This window comes from Vanacampus margaritifer, chromosome 1 (genome assembly GCF_051991255.1).
Source record: "Vanacampus margaritifer isolate UIUO_Vmar chromosome 1, RoL_Vmar_1.0, whole genome shotgun sequence".
NCBI lineage: Eukaryota > Metazoa > Chordata > Actinopteri > Syngnathiformes > Syngnathidae > Vanacampus > Vanacampus margaritifer.
This window is the reverse complement of record NC_135432.1, coordinates 37052855-37077237: the sequence shown is the minus strand read 5'-3', so window position 1 is coordinate 37077237 and position 24383 is coordinate 37052855. Positions and strand designations below refer to the sequence as shown.

At 41.1% G+C, this 24383-nt stretch overlaps 1 protein-coding gene across 6 annotated transcripts; it reads right to left on the bottom strand.

The window, feature by feature from the left end:
• Positions 1-374: 374 nt before the first annotated feature.
• On the bottom strand, positions 375-23724 carry LOC144039339 (voltage-dependent L-type calcium channel subunit beta-4-like). 6 transcript variants are annotated; one of them, XM_077552569.1, is made up of 14 exons: positions 23582-23724; positions 15140-15223; positions 9789-9959; positions 9579-9701; positions 9351-9478; positions 7743-7819; positions 7294-7313; positions 6328-6408; positions 4861-4919; positions 4671-4780; positions 4424-4575; positions 3577-3672; positions 3309-3494; positions 375-3227 (listed from the first exon to the last, which is right to left on the bottom strand). In XM_077552569.1, the coding sequence occupies exons 1-14, from the start codon at positions 23642-23644 to the stop codon at positions 2964-2966; spliced, it is 1614 nt and encodes a 537-aa protein (XP_077408695.1). In that variant the 5' UTR covers positions 23645-23724; the 3' UTR covers positions 375-2963. The 6 variants fall into 6 exon arrangements, with proteins under 6 accessions (XP_077408695.1, XP_077408705.1, XP_077408716.1 ...); XM_077552579.1 differs by having other exon boundaries at positions 375-3224; XM_077552590.1 differs by lacking the exon at positions 7743-7819 and having other exon boundaries at positions 7294-7315; positions 9354-9478.
• Between the last annotated feature and the right edge of the window lie 659 nt (positions 23725-24383).

Here is a 24383-nt window from a genome sequence, read left to right as displayed (position 1 = left end):
AATTTTTCCATTTGTTTTTCGACTGATTTGTTTTTAAATCCAATCAAATTAATTTTTGCAGAGTTGAAAATACTAACATCTGTGTCTATTATTTGAATCAGTGGTCCACTAAAATCCATTTAAATTCTAAATGTTTTCCTTAAAGATAAGTTTAGTTACATGATTAAAATCTAATTAATCAAGATTAATTAATTACAAAGCCTGTAATTAGATTATTTTTTTAATTGAGTCTTACTATTGATCACAAAAACTTGGCATTGGGGTGTGTAAACCTTTTGTATTTACTGTACTTATTTTGTATTTAGATTAGTTGTTAACTGCAGTTACAACCAATTGTTTGACTGTTAAATTAGAAAAAAAAATACAGCAGACAATATCATAACGGCTCTTTTATTTTGCAAAAAAACTTTGAGTCACTTGGAGCGTTGCCTTAAACACAGCTTCCTCCAAAGTCACATAATTTTCTTTAATTCCTCTTATAAATTAGAATGTCATATTATGCATGCAATACCGCATGAGGAGTTTCACCTTCCACAGACAAATCCACAATAAACACAAGATTCCCTCGATGGTCCAGATGAAGCTGTGTGGAAAAGGGGAGGTGCAGAGAGGCCACAGCATGAAGTTTGCGATTGCATAGTACATGAAGGTCCTCATTTAATGCAGAGCATGCTGCTTTCAATTGCACATGACCAAAACCTTGCTTTTGTAACCATATACTGAATATCATTTCTGTGTGGAGCATCTCTCAAAAGACTGTATGTACATTCTTATTTAAAAATAAATAAATAAATACATAAATAAATCAGCTGAACTGAAATGCCCATCTGTAGCTTTTTGACTGGAATAAATGTCCTTTTACTAAGTCTTTCCCAAAGTTTTGTTCAACATTTCAGCTAATTGAGTAAAAAGAAAAACGTATATCCTCTCATAATAGGACATAGAAAACATTAATGTCTCAATTTTAAATGGAAAATGATTCCTCTCAATCAAGCCGAGGTTTATACTGTGGTATGGGGACAATGGCTAAGAAAGTAGCCTAAGAAAGTAGCCTAGCTTACTTTCCGTGTTCATGACATCCTTTTACCATTTTAACCTATTTTATCCCTTTTTTTTATGAGGCGAACAAAAGTTTAGAAGCTGGTTTTGAAGTCCCTATACGACTTAGGGTCAGTATTCTTAACCTTTGCTCCAACTTAATCTAATTATTTTCATCATATAAAGAAATGGGTTATTAACTGGTGTTAAAATGTTGAGCATTCCAGTATCTTGCAGAGGATTCTAATCCAGTCCTGGTAGCTGGAGTAGCATCTCTAACTGCTACTGCAGCGGTTGCACTGGTGCACATTTTTCTCCACATGCCAAGAAAAACAAACTGCCAAACAATGAATGTCATACACAACATACCACAGAGCAAAGACCAGCACCCACATTTGGTGTCCCATCAAACACATACACTACTTTTATCCCGGGGGTGTGGCCATTGTGTTTACTCTCAATCTGGATATATTTATCTACCATTAGTTATGTTCATGTCAGGTGTGGTCATCTCACCAATTTTAAGAGGTTTGTTAGAAATAAATAAGGAAATATGTTCCCGCTTTCTAAACTACGGAAGTCACTTATTCAATCATTTCAATTACTCTTTTTTTTTCACTGCCAATTGCTTGCCTGAACAATATTGGAACTGGAACTAAATTAATTTAAAAAAAAACATTTACAGCAAAACTACAACATAAGGTGCCTTCAAATCATTATTAGCTACAACTGTACTTCTGTATTTCAGTGTCAGTTTAATCACACTCAATTCATTAATGGCAATGCAAACACTTCCTAAAAGAGTTGCTGCTGTGCTGGGTTGCATTACATGTTTAGAGATCATGTACTGTAGCTGGCTCCACAGTTACAAAGTCATATTGTTTGTTTTGCCATTGCTATTGGCCTTACTGAAGACCTTTTAGTTGATTTGTAGAATGCAAGGGTGGAGGTGAAACTAATATTGAACTTTTCAAAAAAAGTACCAACGGGGAATAAAATAAATTAAGGCGAAAATACGATCATCACGCAGCCAGGAAACCAGGAGCTAAATGCAGGACAATGCAACAAGACACAGATGACCAAGCAGGAAGATGATTGGCTGATGGAAGTGGGCGGGTCTGGGAAGGACCTGAGGAACCCCAGGCGAAGCCAATCACAAGAATTAATTCACTAAAACAACACTGAAAGCCCAAGTAGAAAGCACACCTCTCATTTAAATGCTATCAAATTGAAACCTATACTGTAAAGCAGAATCTCTTCAAAAGTTGTCTAAATAGTATTATTCAAACTTCCAAACCGCTTACAACAAAAGCAGAATACTGTTTTCTCCATGTTAGTCTGACCCGTTTGCAGCAGCAAGGGTCTTTTCCCCCCTAAATTAACCACTAAATGTGAAGCACCAAATTTTCAACTAGGAGCACTCTAGACAATTGCCAATACACCCGCTTTGAACCCCTCCCCAGACCACGTGTCTACAATCTATTGATTAAGAAAGTCAGACCCACAGGGAAGGTACAAAAGATCTATGAAGGTTGGAAGGAAGGAAGGAAGGAAAGAAGCCGACGTTCATCATCTATTAGCATGCAGGAAGTTAAAAGTTGAGAGGGTTTTTACATGATTAGGGAATGGGTCTGTCTCCAGTGGACCTTCTTCCCACCTGGTGTGCACCGTGTGACCACTGCTGATGGCAGGGAGCACAATCTATGCAATATGTCTTCTGAGCGTGATCCAGAAGGTCCAGTAGTTAGTTGGCTGGGCATCATGAAACTTAAACTTCAATTCACTTCTGTGAATGTTTTGGAGGTTTAATACACAAATAACCCCCCTGAAAATAGGGAAAACTTGGGACAATCTTGGCTCTGTGACAGCGATCATTTGTGGGTGGAATTTGGGACATTTGGTCACCCATGATGACCCACCGGTGTTCAGAGCCGGTGCCGGGAGTCATGGCTGTAGCTACCCGGGGAGCTGCGGTTGCGGTGTGGCTTGTATGCATCCTGATAGGGGTCCTGGTAGTCCTGGTAGGGGTCCTGTGCCTCTCGGCTGTGCTGCGAGCCTGACGACATTCGATTGCGTCCCTTGTGCGCCCGTTCATTGTGGTAGTTTTCATCAGACGTCATCAGGTTGCGACGCTCGTTTGCAGTCGAATGGTCGCCGGTGTGGTTGCTCTGTTGCATTCTTTGGCTCTGCTATTGCAAGGGACAAGTAACACATGATGCAAATGGTCCTATGTGTCAACCCAACAAGAACACGAAGTAGCTGAGGCATACTTGCAGTCCAGAGATGCTGGTAGGGTATGCTGTGAGAGTGCTGGGGCCGAGGTTGCGTCCCAGCAAGGGGTTTAGGGGCGTCGCCATGGAGGTATGCGTTGCTTTCCAATAGGCCTCAAGGTATTCTGCAAGATGCTCACAGGCGTCTTCCAGCTGGTTCTCGTCTAGGATGATGTCAAACATTTCCTGTTGGTAGCAAAATGCTCAACAGCTATTACTTATTGTCATTTCAATGAAAGCAGAACATGCTATGAAGATAGACACCTACTGGAGGGCATTGAGCAAGTTTGTCTGCAGCCACAAGCTGGACATTCAGGTGCTTGCTTTGGGACTTCCCTCTGGACTTGACTAGCCTCTGCAGAACCTTAGAGGACAAGGAGTATAAGTATACATTAGCTCCACCTGCCAGTGCATCACTACCATTAACTCATTAAAACAAACAAAAACGTATAAATACGTTTTTTTATATGTTTTCTTGCACTCCCAAAAACATATTTATATGTTGTTGTTGTTTTTTTTTTAATGTTTTTTTATGCTAGAGCATACAGAAGGCTTTGATACAGCTTCTGGCCTGAGGAGGACACTTAAAGAAATGGTAGTTATTACAAAAAACGGCCAGCAGGTGGCAGCAGAGTATAAGAGATCAGCCAGGGCCATGTTGCAATAAGCTCTTTTTCCCATTGTTTTCAACAGGTTTGTGAATAATGATGTAAATTAGCTATATTGTAATGTTGATTGCTGCAAAACTCTAATCTTTCTTTTGGTAGCTTCCATGTTTTTATAGCAATAAAACAGAATGTTCTGTGGACCTTGCAAAATTCATCAAAATCCAGTAAAACAGCTGGGAGCGAAGGGGGTTGCTTCAGTGAAAATGGATGGGAGTGATTGGTTAAAAGTGCATACTAATCATACTACTTCCAGACTCAGAAAATGATGGAAAACTATTCTAACTCTATTTAAAATGGCAGTTACATGAATATTAGTGAATTCTGCTTGAAATATCAAAATGTTAGTGTTGTTTGTCCCTACTGACTTGATTTTCTGTGATCTATCATACAACTTAATTTTATGCTGATGGAACTAATGACCATTAAACTGGTTTTGCTCAAGTTTACCTTTGGCGAGGACACTTTAACGTGGACAATGATAGGAGCCAATGAGGTCTTCAGGAGTTGGGCTGGGTGGTTGATGGTGTCAGCATCCAGCACGACAAGCTGTAGTGAGCGGGCCAACTCAAAGATCCGCTCAATCTCACTTTGCACTTCAGCTGATCATACAAGACATCAGTGAGGAGCACGCTTGAGATGCTACGACAGAACATATAGCTTTCCATTAGGCAGCATTTATAATGTCATTTCTTACCTAAGCTGGAACGTGTGTTGGACCTCTCTATAATGGCCCTCTTGCTAGGGTTGTTGAGGACGGACCTCTTGGCTAAAGATATATCTGCAGTGACTCGAGTAATTGATATCCTGCAAGTGTGAGACAATCTGTAAATCTACTTGATAAAAGAAAAGAAAAACAAAGGAAGGAAACATTGCATGAGTCTTACCTGCCATCAAATCTGTGCTTGAGAAAGTCGAAGAGTGCTTTCTGCATCATATCAGTCACCTGCACAGAGCAGTTTTAACATTTGTAATGCTATCCGCTAAAAAGCAGCAAATAATGTTCTTTTTGTTTTTAATCCATCCATCCATCCATGAGTCACAAACGCAGCAGTTTAAGTAGGGAATACCAGACTTCCCTCTGCCCAGCACCAGAAAGAATGAACAACCTATATCAGGAGGTTAGGTACCGCATACTCCTCAAGCACCCACCAAATAGGACTCCCAGTGGGAAATGGTCAAATGCCTCCATGGCCAACCACAAGTCCGATGAGATGATCACAAGTTGATGAAGTCGAGATGACCTGGTGCCAAGCGCACATATGGTGGACACCCTTAGGTTTGAACATAGTGTCATCATGACCAATTTGTGGCAAGCGCAAGAGACCAACTTCGGAACACTGCTTTGGTTCTAGTCAGGAAGGCTGTTTCTCCGATTATGTCCATCCAGGTTTTACTGTCAATGTCCACATGGAGTACTCAGTCTCTCCAGCGTCCTAATCCAAGAACTCCGAAAAGGTTGGGTACTCTAAGCCAGTGGTTCTCAACCGCGGTCCTCAAGTACCCCTATCCAGCCTGTTTTCCATTTTTCCCAGGGCCAACACAGGTGTTTCAAACGATCAGCTAATCAGCGAGCTCTGCATGAAGCCTGATAATGATCCTCAGCTGTGTTGGCTGAGAGAGACATGGAAAACAGGCTGGATAGGGGTCCTCAAGGACCGAGATTGAGAACCAGAGCTCTAAGCTGTTGTTTCATGTATAGGGAACAAAAAAAACCCATTTGCCACTCGAAAGACAAGGGGAGGCCACATTTTCAGGTGAACCCCTAAATGCAAGCACCAAGCTGGGAGTAAATAAGCTCGGTTAGAACCGGGGGCAACTCAAAAATGGAAGAGCGTTCAACCTCTCTCCAGAGGACTGATTCCAGAGCCCATGCTGTGTGTTGAGGCTAGGTCCATCTAGTGGGAACTTATGAACGTCACACACAAACAAAAACTCCCTTCCTGCCAGAGAGGGGTAGTAAGCTCATGGAAAGCGGGACGCATATCACCACTTCAGGGTTTGCCTCGCCAAACTCCATGGGTGCAGACCCAGCCACCAGGTGCTTGCCATCATGCACCACACCTTGATGCCTGGCTTCAGAGGGTGGCCCCGGTGAGGGTATTTGTCCAATAATGTCCAATAATTGTCATAGGGAGTTTCTGAGCCATACTTTGTTTGGTCAATCATCTAGCCTGGAATGCTTGCCCTGGGTGATGCTGTCAAGGGTATAAAACTCCAGACAACTTAGCTTGCTGGATCATTGGGACACACTAACCCTTCCACCATGACAAGGTGACACCTCAGGAAGTTAGGAAGCCGGAGTACTTGAAAAAACAACAACACACAAGCACATAAAGTCTTCTCAAGCTCACCTCATAACCCTTGAGCGAGGGTCCCACCAGCACCACCGGTCTCATGGAGGGAACCACGTCATATGGGGGGATGTGCTCCGTCTGTCAATTCAAACATTTAGTCAGCGCCAAGCGGCTAAATATGAGTATGACAATAGAGCCAAAATAACACAATCAGACAGCTCCAATGAACAGCGGATGAATGTGGATTACAATCAGTTGTTAAAATGATAAGCTGCTCTTGCATGATGCAAACTCACTGAAACCATGTTTCCACCAAGCAGTACAGTTCCGTTTAGCTTAGCATGATATATCATCTCCTTGAGTGCTTTGGGGTTCCATCGCAAAGTGTTTGGTGGGATTGTGTTAGCTGTGTCAGCTACATTAAAAAAAAAGTGTGCTATCCTAGCCAGTTTTATCCAAGTTTGGAACAATTATGATGTATGCAAGACGACGTAGAACATCCGGTAATATATGTTGCATTTCTTTAGTATGTTAATTCTTACCAGAACAAAACAAATGTGTTTGAGAAAATGTATTTTGTGGTCTCCCTATCCCATTCCCCTTGTTGTTGGAAGTTATGAAACTCCATCATAATGAATGTATGGACTGACGTATCTGGATTGCCACACTTTTGGTACCCCTGCAAACGGTGCGAAATGTGTTATTTTGGTCACTCTCACAACAATATCACCTAACTTAATATAACTGTAATGACTGATGAAAACAAGGCTTAAAATGTAACAAGAGAATGAAAGGATGAGGAGCAACATGCCGATGTCTGCAAACAGACATTGAGCGGATTGATTTCAGATTGTATTTTTAAAGATGCGAAAAAAAAGACAACTTTGATACTTCAGTGAGCCTGAATTATTGCACTCCGTGTGATACGTGGCCACTTGCTGCAGCGCCACAAGCTCCTGTCATTCTGCAATGGAGGCCACAAGAACTCAGTGGATGCTTCATGAGTGGGTCTCACCAACTTACCACTTTCTGTTTCTGCTTTCCTGTGGGAGGGGAGAGAAGACAGCGACAGTGTCGTCAGTGGCTGCTTGGGGAAGGAGTCACAGTCAAAAACCTTGTGTGCTATGAGTAAAGAAAACCTAGCAACTATCAACGAGGATCAAAAAAAAGGTGAGTTTCTATGTTCCTATTATATTCACAAAATCACATGAGTGCTGTTCAGGGGGGGTTCATAGTCTTGTCGTTGGATTCACACTGTGGTAAGCCCCACTCTCAGAACGCCTGCAGTCCTCAACTGGAGGAAGAGGAGCATCATGGGAAAATGTACCAACAACCGTAGGCAGTGAACTTAGGCTCTATAGAGACAACGGGAAGGCTTTATGTTCTTATTCTATGTTCTTGTGCTTCAGGAGGCTCGTCACTAAGCAGGTAGCTGCTACATAGGGCCCACTCCCTCTGTCTGATGCGCTCACCTGCCGAGGATATGAGGGGTCGGATAGAGGCAGAAACCTCATCCTCTACACTGGAAGAGGAGTTCCCTCCAGACTTACTGGAAAAAACAAGAGGGGGATAAAGAGAGACAGAAACACAGCGTGGCATTAATGCGGAAAAAACGTGAGAAGGCGTGAGGAAATGTTAAGGGATCAGTCCGGGAATTCCAGCTACAGTGAATTTCAACGTGTCCGCTTGTCTGAGATGCTTTGGTGGCAGCCACCAAGCTCACAAGTAGAGCACTGGAGCAGTCGGGTCCACAGAGATTAGCGTTAAAGTCGACATTGAGGCTTGAAGAAGTGCATGAGTTACTGTACAAATGCTGGGTGGCATAACCTTCAAGACACATTACGCACGCGAGAAAGCGCACACAAAGTTAATGGGACCTCTTATTAGGGCCGCGTGAGTAGAGGAGATGGTCTAAACAGTCATGAGTCATAAACAGATTTGCACTAGAGAGTCCAACAGAATGTCATCTGTTTTTAACATTACTTTTACTTGACTATCACGCAAAATTGATAACAACTTTGGAAAGGCTTTATTTTTATTCTTATCATAGCCCTTCACCGTAAATACTGAAGTCCATGTTTAAAACAGAGGACATTGCATATACAGTATGCATGTTAGGTATAAGCACAAAGTATGCACAAAAAAAACAACAAAAAAAAACTTCTCTATCAAAGTATACACACATTGACTGGGTTGCTACTGCGTCCATTGGAATCACAGTACCAAAACATACTCAACAAAATTATAAACGCAATTCTTTTGTTTTTGCTCCAATTTTTATAAGATGAACTCAAAGATCTAAAAGTTCTTCCACATACACAATATCACCATTTCTCTCAAATATTATTCACAAACCAGTTTAAATCTGTGATAGTGCGCACTTCTCCTTTGCCGAGATAATCCATCACAGGTGTGCTATATCAAGATGCTGATTAAACACCATGATTAGTGCACATGTGTGCCTTAGACTACCCACAATAAAAGGCCACTCTGAAAGGTGCAGTTTTTTTTTACGGGGAGGGGGGTCTGACCCAGGAAACCAGTCAGTACTGGGTCCCCAGTACTCCTCCAACCAATCAGTATGACCCCAGACACCCCCCCCCCCAATAAAACAAAACTGCACCTTTCAGAGTGGCTTTTTATTGCAGATCTAAGGTACACCTGTGCACTAATCTCATCATGGTGTCTTATCAGCATCTTGATATAGCACACCTCTGATGTGGGATGGATTATTTTGGCAAAGGAGAAGTGCTCATCATAGATTTAGACTGGTTTGTGAACAATATTTGAGAGAAATTGTGATATTATGTATGTGGAAGAAGTTTTAGATCTTTAGGTTCATTTCATAAAAAATGGGAGCAAAAACAAAAGTGTTTATATTTTTGTTGAGTATATTTATTCACATATCATTATCGCGTGTATGTAGAATTTACTGGGGGTGCTAATATACATGTTGCCAAAGCACAATCCCATAGATTAAGTGCAATATTATCTGGGGATGTTGCTTAATCTTTTTTTTTTTAAGACGAATTCCGACAAATGTTAAACAACAATATACAGCATGGTCTTCTGCTATTTACCCTTGGACTCGTCCTCTTTTCTGTTCCTGCTGGAGCCTGATGTTCTCCAGCTTCAGGGGGCTGGGGATGAAGCCGATCTCGCAGCCTTCTTTGACCAAGCGTCCGATCCACCAGTCATTATTGAACTTCTAGAAACACAACACAGGACACAACACCACAAAGTTGACTCCACTTTTCTTCACTTAATGAAAGCTAGACAATAGCGAATCAAAAAATCCCCAAAACAACCTCCTTTATGTGGAGAAAGTCCTTGGCGTCGAAGGAGATGGCTGTGGCGGGGACTGGAACATCCTCATCCAGAGCACCACAGTAGCTGACATTGGTCCTCACAGCAAACGCTACAGGTTTAGTCTGGACACACAAATTCATAATGCGTTGAGACTACAAACACACCTGTATTCTTGATACTAATTTTACTGCATGTATGCCTGTGGCTACCTTGGCTCTCTCCAACTGGATGGTGGCCTGCTGCTCCCGCTCCTGCCGGCTCTGTCCCGGTCCTTGGCTCTGGCTTGGGCTCTGGCTCTGGACCTGGGCCTGCACGTCACGCTCCTCCTCCAAAGAGACATCTGAGTCTGATGGTCTACTTGTATAGGAATCAGCTGAACCCTGCAAACATGTCGTACAAAAGCAGAGGCGTCTTTTGGCTGTCTGCAATTAAGGATCAGCAGTTTAAGGATGTTTGGAATGTTCAATAATGCATTCATGATTCAGCTCATTAGGGTGTCTCAAGACTGATGGCTAAGCACTTTTTTCTTGCCATGCCTATACACATCTTTTGTATGTCCAAGCTAGCTTCTTGTAAGGTCTGACACAAGCAGACTGCTGGATTGTGGCATCATTACGAGTCGACAACATGGATGTCCAAATGATGCAATGTATCCACCGCTTGGCTTGCTCTGTTTTTTTGTATTGTTAAATAACAGGCACATTCCGCTGATCATATGCATCAAGATCAGCTCAGTACAGCGTGCTCAGCTGGGAAAGTGATCTGTGTAATGGCCTTTTCGAGGAGACAAAACCGTTACTTCGGCTTGAGTACAAATTTATAAAAGATGGGCTACAGAGTGGAATGGCAGGAAATGAGTGTGAGGGCCAAAGCTGCTCGCTCACAAGTAAGCCAATAAATGCGTGTGCCCTCACACCATTTTTACCCTCCATGTCAAATCACTAAGCAAAGCATCTTTTCATCTACGTGGATGCTTTGCAGCATCCGAGCGCTCGTCCAATGGAGTGGCTTCAGCATGTGACTCATCAACATCACAATTCACTTAATGACATCACGATGCGTGATTCTTCCAGCCTGGGTAGAGCCTACACGACGGGGCCTCTCAGGTGGAGTGGAAAATGCTTGGTTGGATCTATTTCGAGCAGAGCCATGTCACAATGAGCATCTTTCCGTCTTCTTCCTGGTGCCGTGATTAGCTGCATTTCTGGGAGCATCAGAGCGATGAGCACTAAATGGTGCCAGACTGCAGCAGCAGCCGCACATCACGAGCACACATGGTGGGCACAGAGATCAAATTGACGGAAGACACACACATCAGATGCCATCTGCCAAATGTGCACCCCCACCCTGACACACACACATACACAACCCCCATCCAGCCTAAGCAGAGCCCTCCATCCCACTATGTTGTTAGCTGAAAGGCCTTTCGACTACATGAGAACAAGGACAGCCGCACACAAACACTCACCGCCTCCGAGTCTTCAAATCCATGCAGGTACAAATTGTCATACATGGAGGTTTGTTATTCCAACGCGCGCCTCTGACACAGAATGAGGGGGGGAAGAGCAAGTGTAGAGGCAAAGGAGGAAGGAGGGGGCGCCAGAGAAGGGGGAAAAGGATGGCTGGGATGACGACAATCCCCTCTCTTCACAGCATAGAAGGCTATTTTAAAAAAAGAGAGAGCTCTCTCTTCCCGTTGGATGGTGTCTGGTCCTCTGGAGCCTTGATGGATGCAGCGTCTCCCTGGTCCCACACAGCTGCTGGCTGGCTCACATTATAGGATGGAGAGGCTCTCTCTGGAGGTAGCCCAATCCTGGCATTTCATTTCACCACACAGTGAAACAGCGAGCAGTAGCAGCAGCAGCAGCAGCAGCAGCAGCAGCATATCCTGCCTCAATATCCAAGCCTGATGACTGAGCAAATGTGCACCAATGTGATTGGCCGGCTCGCTGGCCAGTCAGCTCAGAGGCAGCAGGGATCAGTGGGGGAGGAGGGTGGAGCAACATCCTCCATTTCACTTTTGAGCCCTTTCTCAGAGAGCTGTAATTATTGTAAAGAATCATCATCATCATCATCATCATCATCACAGCCCATCTCTATACACAGTGTTGATGGTGAACTGCTTCCCCCTCCTGAGACGCCGGAATGGTGGACCAGAACTTCCTCAAAATGGCCTCACCAAACTCCTCCCCTGCCGAGTTTTTGCATCAGTGAATACCCAAGTTGCCTTTCGCTTAGCCAGCTGGTGCTTATCATCTGCCTCAGGGGTTCCACAGGCCAAAAAGGCCCAACACGACTCCTCCTTAAGATTGATGGCATTCTTTACCACTGGTGTCCACCATCGGGTTCTAGGATTACCACCACAACAGGCACTGACCTCCTTATGGCTACAGCTCAGATCATCCGCCTCGAAAACGGAGGCATGGAGCATGGTCCACTTGGACTCAATGTCACCCATCTCCCACGGCACCTTGGTGAAGTTCTGCCAGAGGTGGGAGTTGAAACTCCTTCTGACAGGCGACTGCTCGACATTCCCAGTCTGCCAGATTGACCATTTTCTTACGTCCTGTTGGGGCATCCGGGGGTTTTATAAATTCATGAAAATACAATCTACACTTTCGCCTAGGGCACCAAATTACCTGCTGCTTGGGTTCAGATTGGTTCATCCCAATCACACCTTTCAAGGTCTCACTTTGTCCACATGAGCGTTGAAGCCCCACAGCAGAATGAGGGAGTCCACATGGGGAGCGCTCTCCAGCACCCCAAGGACTCCAAAAAGGGTAGGTACTCTGAGAGTCTGCTGCTACCCAAGCGATGTGTCGAGGCGAGTCCCACTATGTTAAGTCGGAACTTCTCGCCCTCACACACCAGTGCAGACTCCTTCCCTGCCATGACATTCGCTAGATTCCCTAGAGCCACCTTCTTTCTCACATTGCACCCAATCCCTATGGCTCCTCCCACAGGTGATGAACCCATGAGAAGGGAACCCACGCTGTCTTTTTGGGCTGAGCCCGGCTAGGCTCCGTGGGTGGTGCATTCCAATATTTGTCTATATTATACATATGTATGATTTATATACTGTATACAATTGAGCTGTGCTTTGTCTGGTCAATTGAATAATCTTCGAAAAGATATTTAGTGGTCAAACTGATAAACTTTATTTTTTTTGTGGTAACTATCCACTAAATTTGATGCCTGCAGCACATTCCAAAACAGCTGAAACAGGGGCATGTTTACCACTTATTACATAATCAAAACAGTTGGTCCCCCTCCCCTCACCCACTGTCAGAGGCCCGTTTCTGATATGTATTTAAAAAAACAACTTATTTCCCCCCCCCCCACTGCCGCAAATAAGATAAACTGGCAATAGCCAGATTGATATTGAGATTAACTCAAGGGAGTTCTTCACAATATAAATCTGGGACTGCTCCACGGTGATTTGCTCGGGAAAGGCGGGACATTCTGTACAAGACTTCGAGCTGATTGGACGATGCAGCATCTTGTGCACATTTGTTTTGACCAATTGAACTTCGTTCTCCTCAAAGGGGGTGGGGGGGTGGGGTGCAAGAACATCTTTACCATCTAAAAATGCACGAAGTGCCTGTCGCTGTTCAACATTCAACAAGGAAACGGTAAGTAAGTCTTCAAGAACAGAATTAATTGCAGCTAAAATTGCAGCATCCATTCGTCCTTGTTAGGTTTGATAGTTTCCCCCGGCGTCTACACTTCCTGGTTTTGTCACAGCTGCATATCCCGTCACCAAACACAATACCGCTTTGTGATTGGTCCGAACCATCGGTGGAATTCAACGGGCTCGGTACAAGATGTATTCTTGGGAGTTTGTGAACTCACAAATATCGCGAGAAATCATCTTGCAGAGCAAGGTTATAAGTAGGCCTCTGACAAAACAACTTTTTTTTTCCACTGGCGGAAATGGGCCAATGACAGTGGGGAAGAAAAATAAAATAAAATAAAAATTAACTTTTTTTTTTTTTTACTGGTGGGCGTGGGCTTCCATATTATGGTCTGGTATCAATAAATTTTCACTAAATTTAAACAAAACAATGATGACAATTTTTGGTACCAAACAATTACCAAAACAGGTTAAAATTAATGTACGTTCAATTGAAATAGAACGAGTATATAATGATACATTTCTTGGAGTGACCATTGAAATTTTGTTGGAAGCTCCAGAAAAGACAATGTAAAAACCAAAATGTGAAAAATGAGAGTCATCCTCTGTGAAACGAAGGATGACCTGAAAAACAGTTGTATACTTTATTGCTCGCTATTACTTTAATACAGTGTTGAGATATGGTGCAATAAATACATAAGAAACAAATACTTACATTATTTTTAAGTTACAAGAAAAGTTTTTAACTCAGTTAAATATATAGAACCAACTGATACATTATTAATCGATTTAACTACTCTGAAAGCCTATGATAGAAAATAGAAAACGGCATATATAATGTACAAAGTACAGAATAATTTACATTTACATTGAAGCTATTTGAAAACAGAGAGCTATGTTATGATTTGAGGGAAGCTGGTGTTCTAAAAATAATACATGAGAAGGACTAACAGAAGGCTGAATTTGTTTCTGTGACAGGTGTAAAAATTTGTGGAGTAATTGTGAAAATTATCTGAAAATATGTGGGTTCAAGTATGTTTAAAGTACTGGATAAATATATGAAGTTATGAATCAACAATTTTTTTTGTGTTAGCGTGACTGTGAGGACAAATTTGTGCAACAAGCTGGTTTTTGCTGTTGTTTTTTTAAAATATGTTTTTTTTCTTTTTATAATTTAATTTTACTCTATAAGATGATGACATTTGTGTTGGCGATTTGAAGGAATTTCTTTTGATGTATGTTCTTGTATTGTAAAAAAAAAAAGCAGAGTCAAGTTGCGACTTCACCCTATGGCTTGTTGGCGTGGAATTACTGATCGAATGAAGCTAATTGAATAAATGAATGAATGAATGAATGAATCAATCCATTGAACAACTCTTTTTACTAAATTCAATAAACATTCAGGAACTGAGGATGCAGGTCTACACTTCACACTGTGGTACACATTTTCAATGGGAGAGAGATATTGACTGCTGGCAGGCCAGTCTAGTACTCAAACTCTTTTACTAGGAAGCCACACAGTTGTAACTTGTAACACATGCAGAATGTGGCTCAGCCAGGCCCAAAGTAGCTTGCTGCGTTTCTGAGTCTTCTTGATACATGGCTTTCTCAAACCAAGACCATTTTTACATATACATTTTTTTCAACATGTGTATAGGTTATGTTTTGTTTTATATGATTTTTAATATCTTTAAGTAGATTTTCCTCTCTCTCTTGTTTTCTTTTTTTTAATTTGAGTGTTTGAAAAATAAAATTCATTCATATGAAGCTGCCGGCAATCATCTTTTTAACCGGTGTACTGCAATTTCCTAGTCGTGAACATAAAGTGTACAAGAACCCAAGAGTGGCTCATCACTTGCACAGAAAACAACCTCTTTCACAGCAGAAGCACTATTTAATGATGTGTGTGCATGTCACTGATAGCACCTGTCTGAGGATGAAGCTGGTCGAGGTGGTGCTGCCGTCAGACCGCTTCAGGCGACTTCTCCGGGAATAAGTCCCCCGGTTCACCTAGACCGAGCATAAGCAGCGAAAGAGAAAAGCTGCATTATTATAAACACACTATCCAAGTTCTTAATATATCACTCACCATTAGCTATCACACGGTGCTGTTAAGTGTCTTGGTGTGGGTGTCCTAAAAATTCTATGCTGAATAAAGTTCTGGTGAGCACACAGTTGTTTTTCGTATATTAATGGACCGAATAATCTGGGAACAAAGCATCACTTTGCATGGCTGTTCTAGTCCGTGGTTCCACTGCTGGTATTAATCTATCACATCTAACACTTTGAATGAGTTGGAACTGCAAATAAATCCCAATTTCAAAACAAATGGCAGATTGTCTGTTCAATTTCTTTTAATTCCCAAAGCAGCCAGGCTGGGTAACCATTGTCACTGGAAATAACAAAACAATTAAATTGTTAGATGTCCCTACTGTTTAGGAGGCAAGAGCACCACATGCACGGGTCAAATTACTGGGGTCTGCAACTTGTGCCTCTGGAGCCTCTCCTTTGGCTCCCTGTGGATCTATTCAAAAATAGTAAAAAAAAATATATATATATATATATATATATATATATATACAGTATATATGAATTCATGATTTGATAAAGAAAAAAAATATTTTTATATTCCACAAAAAAAAAAAGAGTCAAAATTTATAAGTTGTCAGAAAAAGAGAGACAAGAGGTAGATGAAAAGTTTTAAAAAATTACCTAAAAATGTCCAAAAAGTGACCATAAAATGTCCAAAAGGAAAGCAGGAAAAGCAAAAAATTACCATAAAATATCTTTGGAATTGCCAACAAAAAACGGCAGAGAATTGAATAAAAAGGCAAAAAAAAAGAAACAATTTATAAAGTAGCCATAAAATGTTCAAAAACCAAAGAAGAAATGCAGAAAAACACCATAAAATGTCTTTGGAATTGGCAAAAAAAGTCAGAAAATTCATTAAAAAAATTATTAAATAAAAGGCCAAAAAGTAAATGTTCTAAAAGTATACTATATGTGTCCAAAAACAAAAGAAGAAATACTGAAAATTACCATAACATTTTCACAAAATTGCCCAAAAATTTATTTAAGAAAAGACAGGAAAGAAAATGCTCGCGCGAGATGCTGTGATTATCGCGAGACCTACAGCGAGACCGGGACACCCCAACATGGCAGCGCCCTGCTGCTAAAATAGAACTAGCTCTATTATGCTAAACTAATTCGAGTTTAACCATCATATATCTTGGCTTTTCTCTTTCATCCGACAGATTTGGAATACCATCCAACGTGGAGGACCTCGAACGCTTCATTGACGGTTATTTTTACAACTGCGCGATGGAGGACTCTTCCGTCGAGAAACCGTCTAAGAAACCCTCTAAAAAGAGAAAGAATGACTCATCGACGGACACGGACGACCTAACTACTACGGAGGTCTCGGTCAGTATGCTGGAGTCCATAAATAAAAAGTTAGAGGTCCTCTCCCTAATCTGCGAGGAGGTGAAAGGATTTAAGGTAAGTATGGAATTCCTCAGCCAACAAATAAATGATCTCCAACGCAACAATGCCGAGATACACGCTACACTCGTGACTGTTTCAGCCGAGTTAGAAACCATTAAAAAGGAAAATAAAATGCTAAAAGAAACTATTCTGGATGTTCAATCCCGTAGCATGCAGGATAATTTAATATTCTTAGGTATATCCGAGAACACCTCTGACAATCCAGAGGTTGAGATAAAAAAAATTATGACGACATCGTTAAAAATTTCTCAGGAGACGGTAAATAACATCTCCTTTCACCGGGTACATCGGCTTGGAGCCCGTAGGGGCAACAGACCCCGTCCTATTATCGCCAAATTTGAGCATTTTAAACAAAAAGTATTTGTTAAAAGTAAAGGACGGGAGCTTAAAGGGACCTCATTTGGAATGAATGACCAATTCCCTAGAGAGATTAATGAGCGGCGAAAGGTACTGTTTCCTATAATGAAACAAAATAGGCATGAGGGTAAACGGACTATGATGATCGTTGATAAACTATACATCGATGGCCAACTATTCCGGAACCCCAACTCCACTCCCTGGCTGTTCTAATTAGCATCGATGGAACTAAACTTTGTTTGATTATTAGATGTATACATATACATATACATATACATATAATGTATATGTGGTTATAAAACCTAAAATATGAATACTCATTATGTTTACGCTATATTATAAATATAATAATAATACATAACTATATCTAAAAGTAGATTTAAACAAACAAAAAAAAATCTCGCTTGGGTTACCAGTTACTGGTGTATTATAATGTTGTTTAACTCCCCACTAACGTCCTTCACTTTCACATCCCTACCCGTTTTTTCACTGTTATATTTACTTACACATTTCCTTATATTTTACACAAATTATATAAATCACCTAACTACTTTGATTCTATCCTATAACATGCCAGTATTGACAAATGGCCTATGCAGATATTTACACAGGACTGAGCCTATATTGTTTGTATGCATAAATTAGTTCTGGTTTCCTGGAATGTTTGTGGCGCTCGCTCACAGGCAAAAAGAATAAAAACTTTAGACCATCTCTTAAAATTAAAAGCAAATATTTGCCTCCTGCAAGAAACCCACCTACAAAAATCTGAAGAAAAATTACTTATTGATAAGAATTTTAGCCAAGCATACTCTGCCCCTTATAACAGCAGACAAAGAGGAGTCTGTATACTCATACATAAGAATTTACTCTTTACTCTAAATAATATAATAACAGACCCAGAGGGCCGATACATTATTATTCAGGTAACTATATTTAATAAAATATATACACTTGGCAATTTATATGCCCCTAATAATGATGATCCGGCCTTTTTCCATGAATTTTTCTCTCAGCTGTTTGATTTAGCAGCGAACTCTACTATTATTATTGGAGGAGACTTTAACACAGTCTTAAATCCATTAATAGACCGTTCTAATAACACAACATGTATAAGGCGATTACAATCTACTAAAGTAATAGGGGAATATATGGATGATTTTGGCCTCGTCGACAGCTGGAGACTTAAAAACCCAAATAAGAAGGAATTTACCTTCTTTTCCGCTGTACACCGGTCTTTTTCAAGAATTGATTATTTTCTTACAAATAACTCTATTGCTGATAAAACTGTTACAAAAATACATCCTATTATTATTAGCGACCACGCACCAGTCTCACTTTCCCTACAAGTTGATTATACCTTTAAACCACCACCAACATGGCGTTTTAACATCTCTCTGCTAAACGATGCAGAGTTTGATAAAATTATAAGGAAAGAGTGGGCAGACTTTTTGGAAATAAATGACTCTCCAGGCCTATCGCCATCTCTTCTCTGGGAAGCTGGGAAAGCAGTAATTAGAGGTAAAATTATATCATATTCATCTTATAAAAAGAAACAGGATCAAAAATTTGAAAATGACTTGGAAGATAAAATTAAACAACTGACGGATGAGTACGCAATAAACCCAAATGACCAAATATGGACTGACTTACAAAATACAAAAATACAGTTAGACGATATGCTAACTAAAAAGACAGAGTTTATAATACAACAATTGAGATACAACAACTTTGAATATAATAACAAATCAGGTAAATTTCTTGCAAACCAACTTCAACGCAATCGGGAAAAATCTCTTATAACGGCTATTAAAGGGACAACTGGTGAATGTACACAATCACCAGAAGAAATTAATCAAATTTTTTATAACTATTATCGCAACCTATACTCAGAAACTAACAAACCTAACCCTGAGCATATTGAGGCATTCCTCAGTAGCTTAAATATGCCTCAGTTAACTACTGAATATAAAGATATGTTAGAAGCGCCACTTACTATAAACGAGTTGTACAGTGCTCTAGATAGTATGCCTAATGGCAAGGCACCTGGCCCAGATGGTTATCCGGCTATATTTTTTAAGCACTACTGGTTAATGCTTGCTCCGCTATTCTTAAGAGTAGTAACAGAAATTAAAACTAATGGTTACATACGTCCACACATGAATACAGCAGCAATTAAACTTTTATTAAAGCCAGAAAAAGACCCCACCCTTCCATCAAGTTACCGTCCGATTTCACTAATTAACACTGATATCAAAATTATTACTAAGGCTTTCACATCTAGATTAGAAACCGTAGTCTCGACAATTATTCATAGCGACCAAACAGGCTTTATTAAAGATCGTCACTCTACTAATAATATTAGGAGGCTCTTTAACCTTATTAGCATGTCACAGCGGCATGATAAGAAGGCAGTTATTATATCGTTGGATGCAGAAAAAGCTTTTGACAAAGTTAACTGGTCCTTCCTCTTTGCTGTTTTAAATAAATTTGGCTTTGGGAAATCATTTATCCACTGGGTGTCAGTATTATATGATTCTCCCAAAGCTACAGTTACTACTAACGGGATTATATCTAAGAGCTTTATTTTACAGAGAGGCACAAGACAGGGATGCCCACTATCCCCTTTATTATTTGCAATATTTATCGAGCCACTTGCAATAGCCATACGCCAGGAAAGAAGGATTCAAGGAATTCACTCTGGGGTAACAACATAAAATTAATCTATATGCCGATGATATTTTACTTTATCTAGAAAACCCGGCGATTTCGTTAGGGGAAGTATTTAACTTAATAACTAAATTCTCACAGTTGTCAGATTATTCTATTAACTGGACAAAATCAACACTTCTACCTATTACAGAAAATTCATGGAACCCTGCAAGCCAGGACCCACATTACTCATTTCCTATAGGTAATTTAAAATACTTAGGCATAAAAATCTCACCTAAATTAACTGATTTAATTCATTTAAACTTTTCTCCACTTCTGGATAACATTCATAGTGACTTGGAACGCTGGAATAATCTTCCTATTTCTTTAATAGGACGAATAGCCACCGTTAAAATGAAAGTTTTACCTAAAATAAACTATTTTTTCTCAATGATTCCATTTAAACCTACGGCTAAATGGTTCCAGTTGTTGGACTCAGCAGTTACTAATTAATTTTACTGGAAAAAAAAAAGAAGCAAAGATTAGTCTATCTACGCTTCAGAAAAGTAAATCCAAAGGTGGTCTAGAGGCACCAAATTTTATGTACTACTATATAGCTAACCAGCTACAATATATCGTTCTATGGGCACAACCCAACAGAGATACTAACTGTTGGCTGGAACTAGAACAGAAGGATTGTAATAACCTCAGACTTCTAGATTTACTCTTTATTACAACATCGATTAAGCGACATAATTGTTTTAAAAACCCAATGATTTCCGCCACCCTGACTGCTTGGTGGAAGGCATTAGAAATTACAAAAGCCCAAGTGGAGCCCTGTGGGCTTTCTCCCCTATGGCATAACCCTGACTTTCGAATTAACAACCAAACGTTTTATTTAGGTGTGTGGGAGCAGAAAGGAATCACACATCTTCACCATCTCTTCTCAGATAATATGTTTATATCATATACATCTTTGCTCCAAAAATACAAAATAACAAACGGGAATTTTTTACATTATCTGCAAGTTAAAAATATGATAAAGAAACAAATTCCAACACTTCAGGGTACGCTCCAACCGCCTGGCTTAGCTAAAGATATTACCAAGCTTTCTCCGACAACAACAAAAAAACTTTCAAAAATATATAAGTTACTTTCATATACGGATAAAATGTCTTTACCCATCTTAAAATGGGAGACAGACTTGTCTATAGCTCCGGAATCTGACTTTTGGATTCAAGTTTGTGAAAATGCATTTAAAATGACAAAACACACAAATTTACAACTTATCCAATACAAAATTATCCATAGAACATACATTACTCAATATATGATGAAGAAAATGGGGCTCTCCGACTCCGACATTTGTCTCCAGTGTTTACAAAACACTACAGACACTTATTTTCATGCTTTATGGTTATGCACTCCGATTATGTATTTCTGGACTAAAGTCTTAGAAAAACTTTCCGCTATCTTGGACTATAGGATACCTTTATCTCCAAACTTGTGTTTGCTAGGTGACCTAACAACAACTGACCTACCACATAAACAATTTCAATCTACACTTGTAGCCCTTACTATCGCTAAAAAAACAATTCTTGTTAACTGGAAAAATAAACAAACTCTGAATATCGACCAATGGTCTAACCTCCTCATAAATCACATTTTAATGGAAAAAATATCGGCCTCAAATAAAAAACAAATATCAAAATTCATAGAAATATGGTCTACGCATATAGAATATTTTAACCTAATTCTGGTTATTTAATTCTGCCTGTTAGCGAGAGCCACCACATCGTGATAACTTACATTGATGTCTCTGCATTTGGCAGTTTGTGCCAAATGGTTGTGTTTTTATAGTCAGGAACCCAGTTGCTGCCAACAGGATCGAGCAGATTCACCTCCAATGGGCACTAAGGGCTAATATTCGGATTCACTGCATGCCAGGGGACTAACTCTACAGGTGCTGTCCCCCCTGGCTGGGCGTGGGCGGGTCTGCCCCTCTGTTGGCTGCTGGGTGGCGGCTGCGTCTTGGTCGTTCCCTGGGTCTCGTGGGGGGTGCTGTGTTGCGGGGCTCTCCCTGGTGTTCGGGGCGGCGCCGCCCCGGCGCGGTCCGTCGCTCTGGGTCCGGCGACGCGGGTCGGGGCCTGTGGGCCGCCGGGGTGCCCCGTGGTTCCCTCTCCCCTCCCCCTTCCTCCCCCTTGCTTCCTCTCCCTCTTCACCTCTCCCCGCCCGTCCTCCGCCTCCCTGTCCCTTCTCCCTCGTCGCCCTTCCTCCTCCTCTCCCCCTCTCTCTGCGGCCCTGCCGCTGCCTCCTGCCCTTCCTGTCGTCTCCTTCCCCCGTCCCCTCCCCCTCCCCTGTCCGCCCTCCCCCCCCTCCCCTAGGCCGGGGGTTCCATCCGTGGCCCGGGTCTCGGCGCTCCGGGGGCGGGGGGGTGGTCGGGGTTGGTGTTGTGCCCGCCCCGCTCCGGTGGGCCTCCGGGCACTTCGGGCGGGCCCCGGTATCCGGGGGGCGAGCCCCGCCGGGGTCCCGGTGGGGTGGGTGGGGTTTTTGGTGGGCGGGTGCACCCCCCCCCCCCCCAGGTTGGGGGGGGCCCAGCTGGTCGCTCCTCTTAACTCACTGCACTAGTTTTGCACAATACATTTTAGGGCACATAACACACTTTGGGGGGGAGTGGGGTGGGGTGGAGACACCACACAACTGGGGGGGGGGGGGGGTGCATCGGTTGGGGCAGGCCGCAGTATGGAGCAGTGCTGCGGTCGCCTGTCCGTGTAAGTAACCATAAAATATCCAAAACCAAAAGAAGACATCCCGAAAATGACCATAAAATGTCCACAAAATTGCCAAAAATGTCAGAAAATTGATAGCAAAAAAGGCTGAAAATATTTGTAAAAAAAAAAGAACGCACATCCCGAAAATGACCATAAAATGTCCACAAAATTGCCAAAAATGTCAGAAAATTTATAGCAAAAAAGGCTGAAAATATTTGTAAAAAAAAAGCCATTAAAAAAAAGAAAAAAAGAATAGAGGCAGAAAATTAACATATATCCATAAAATTTGACAGAAAGGCAAAAAAGTACAAAAAATGTATAAAAATTATCAAAACAAAACAAACAACAACAACAAAATAACCTCTATGTATTGTATACATCAAATGTTTGTGTTACGGTGCAGCTCCAGACACTTTTTTTGTGATATATTTGGCCTAAAATGGCTCTTTTTGACGGAAAGTTTGCTGACCTCTCTATATACCAAAACAAGACATTAGGTTTCATTTGCTAAATTTGATTCAATTCTTGCTTTACAGTTCTGTGTTTTACTCCTTAATTTCTCCTCAACGCTTCCTCTCTTCGTCTCCCATAAATGCCATATATAAAAGCGATCTTACCCTCTAGAGATGAAAATTAATTATCTGCCAGTGATCTGTCCCAATTCTGTCCATGTCTCCAGGGTGTACGACAATGTCAGAAAAGTCATGGCCCACTTCTCTCAATATCTAAAACAAGGCCATTAATCTGGGTCATCATCTCTTTCTGTCAGCAAATGCAAGCCAAGAAAAGCCAAGAAAAGCCAAAAAGAGAGAAGTCTCGAAATAGCCTTCAGATGGAGTTCTATTTCATGTATTTTGTACAGCAGTCTAACAACTATTTTCACTTAGAGGAACGGTATCGTTTCTATAGCTTTAAAGAAATGTGACATGCAAACTCAAAGGCAATAGTCTTAAAAACATTAGTAGCTCATTGACACAAAGTAGAACTGTTTCTACTGAAAACCTGAAGTTTGTATCAGCCAATTTGGACTGCCACAGTAAACAAAATGAGAATGAATAAAATTCCTGAGCACATTAAGAGGAGATACCTGGAATATGGGCGCTTGGATGCCCTCACCAATCTTGTTCCGTATGTAGATGTGACGGGACATTTCAGCCAGGACATCGGTCCAGACTGCTGGCTGCTCCGGTGCGGCCCAGCGGAGGGGTGGCAGCTTGCGGGCTGCGTGATCCAGCTTCACTCCGCGCAGCGGGACATGGGCGCTCGTTGTCTGATCTCCTCCACTGCCAAGACACAGGTGCTCCTGCTGCTGCTCTTGTGGGCTGCAGGGAGACTTTAGATGATGATGATGATGATGATGATGATGATGATGATGATGATGATGATGATGCTCACCCACTCAGAAGCAGATGGACTTGAGTGATGGATGAGGGAGGGGGGTCTTTTTTTAGCCTGCGGAGAGGGATAATTGTAGGCTATTTTTGACACTATGTAAAAGGTATTCCAGACTCATCCTGGAAACAAGCTTATTTGGAATAATATACAAGGTTTTCCAAAACATTTGACATCATTTTGAAATTGTATATTGTATGTAACTGATTTTAAGAAAAGCTTCACAGATGATCAATGTGACTTGGCAGTTTTTTGTCTCTGCCTTCCATATTATTATTATTATTATTATTATTATTATTATTATTATTATTTTGTGCTATGTTTAAATCTGCTTTTTGTTGAATTTCCTTAAACATGCAACAACATTGTCTGACAAAAAATGAAATATTAAACAAGGGGTCTCAGGCAATTAATTTTTTTAACTTAACTTAAGTTAACTCACAATTTATCGCAAATTTGATATCTGTTCTAAATGTACAATAAAATATATACTGTCA

Excerpts from the sequence above, each read along its gene's own strand:
- LOC144039339 (XM_077552569.1), bottom strand. The coding sequence starts at position 23,644 with ATGTCCCGTCACATCTACATACGGAACAAGATTGGTGAGGGCATCCAA. Across the intron at positions 15,224-23,581 it reads TCCAAGCGCCCATATTCCAG|GTGAACCGGGGGACTTATTC; the intron begins GTATCTCCTCTT and ends TGCTCGGTCTAG. Across the intron at positions 9,479-9,578 it reads ACTTTCTCCACATAAAGGAG|AAGTTCAATAATGACTGGTG; the intron begins GTTGTTTTGGGG and ends TTGTGTTTCTAG.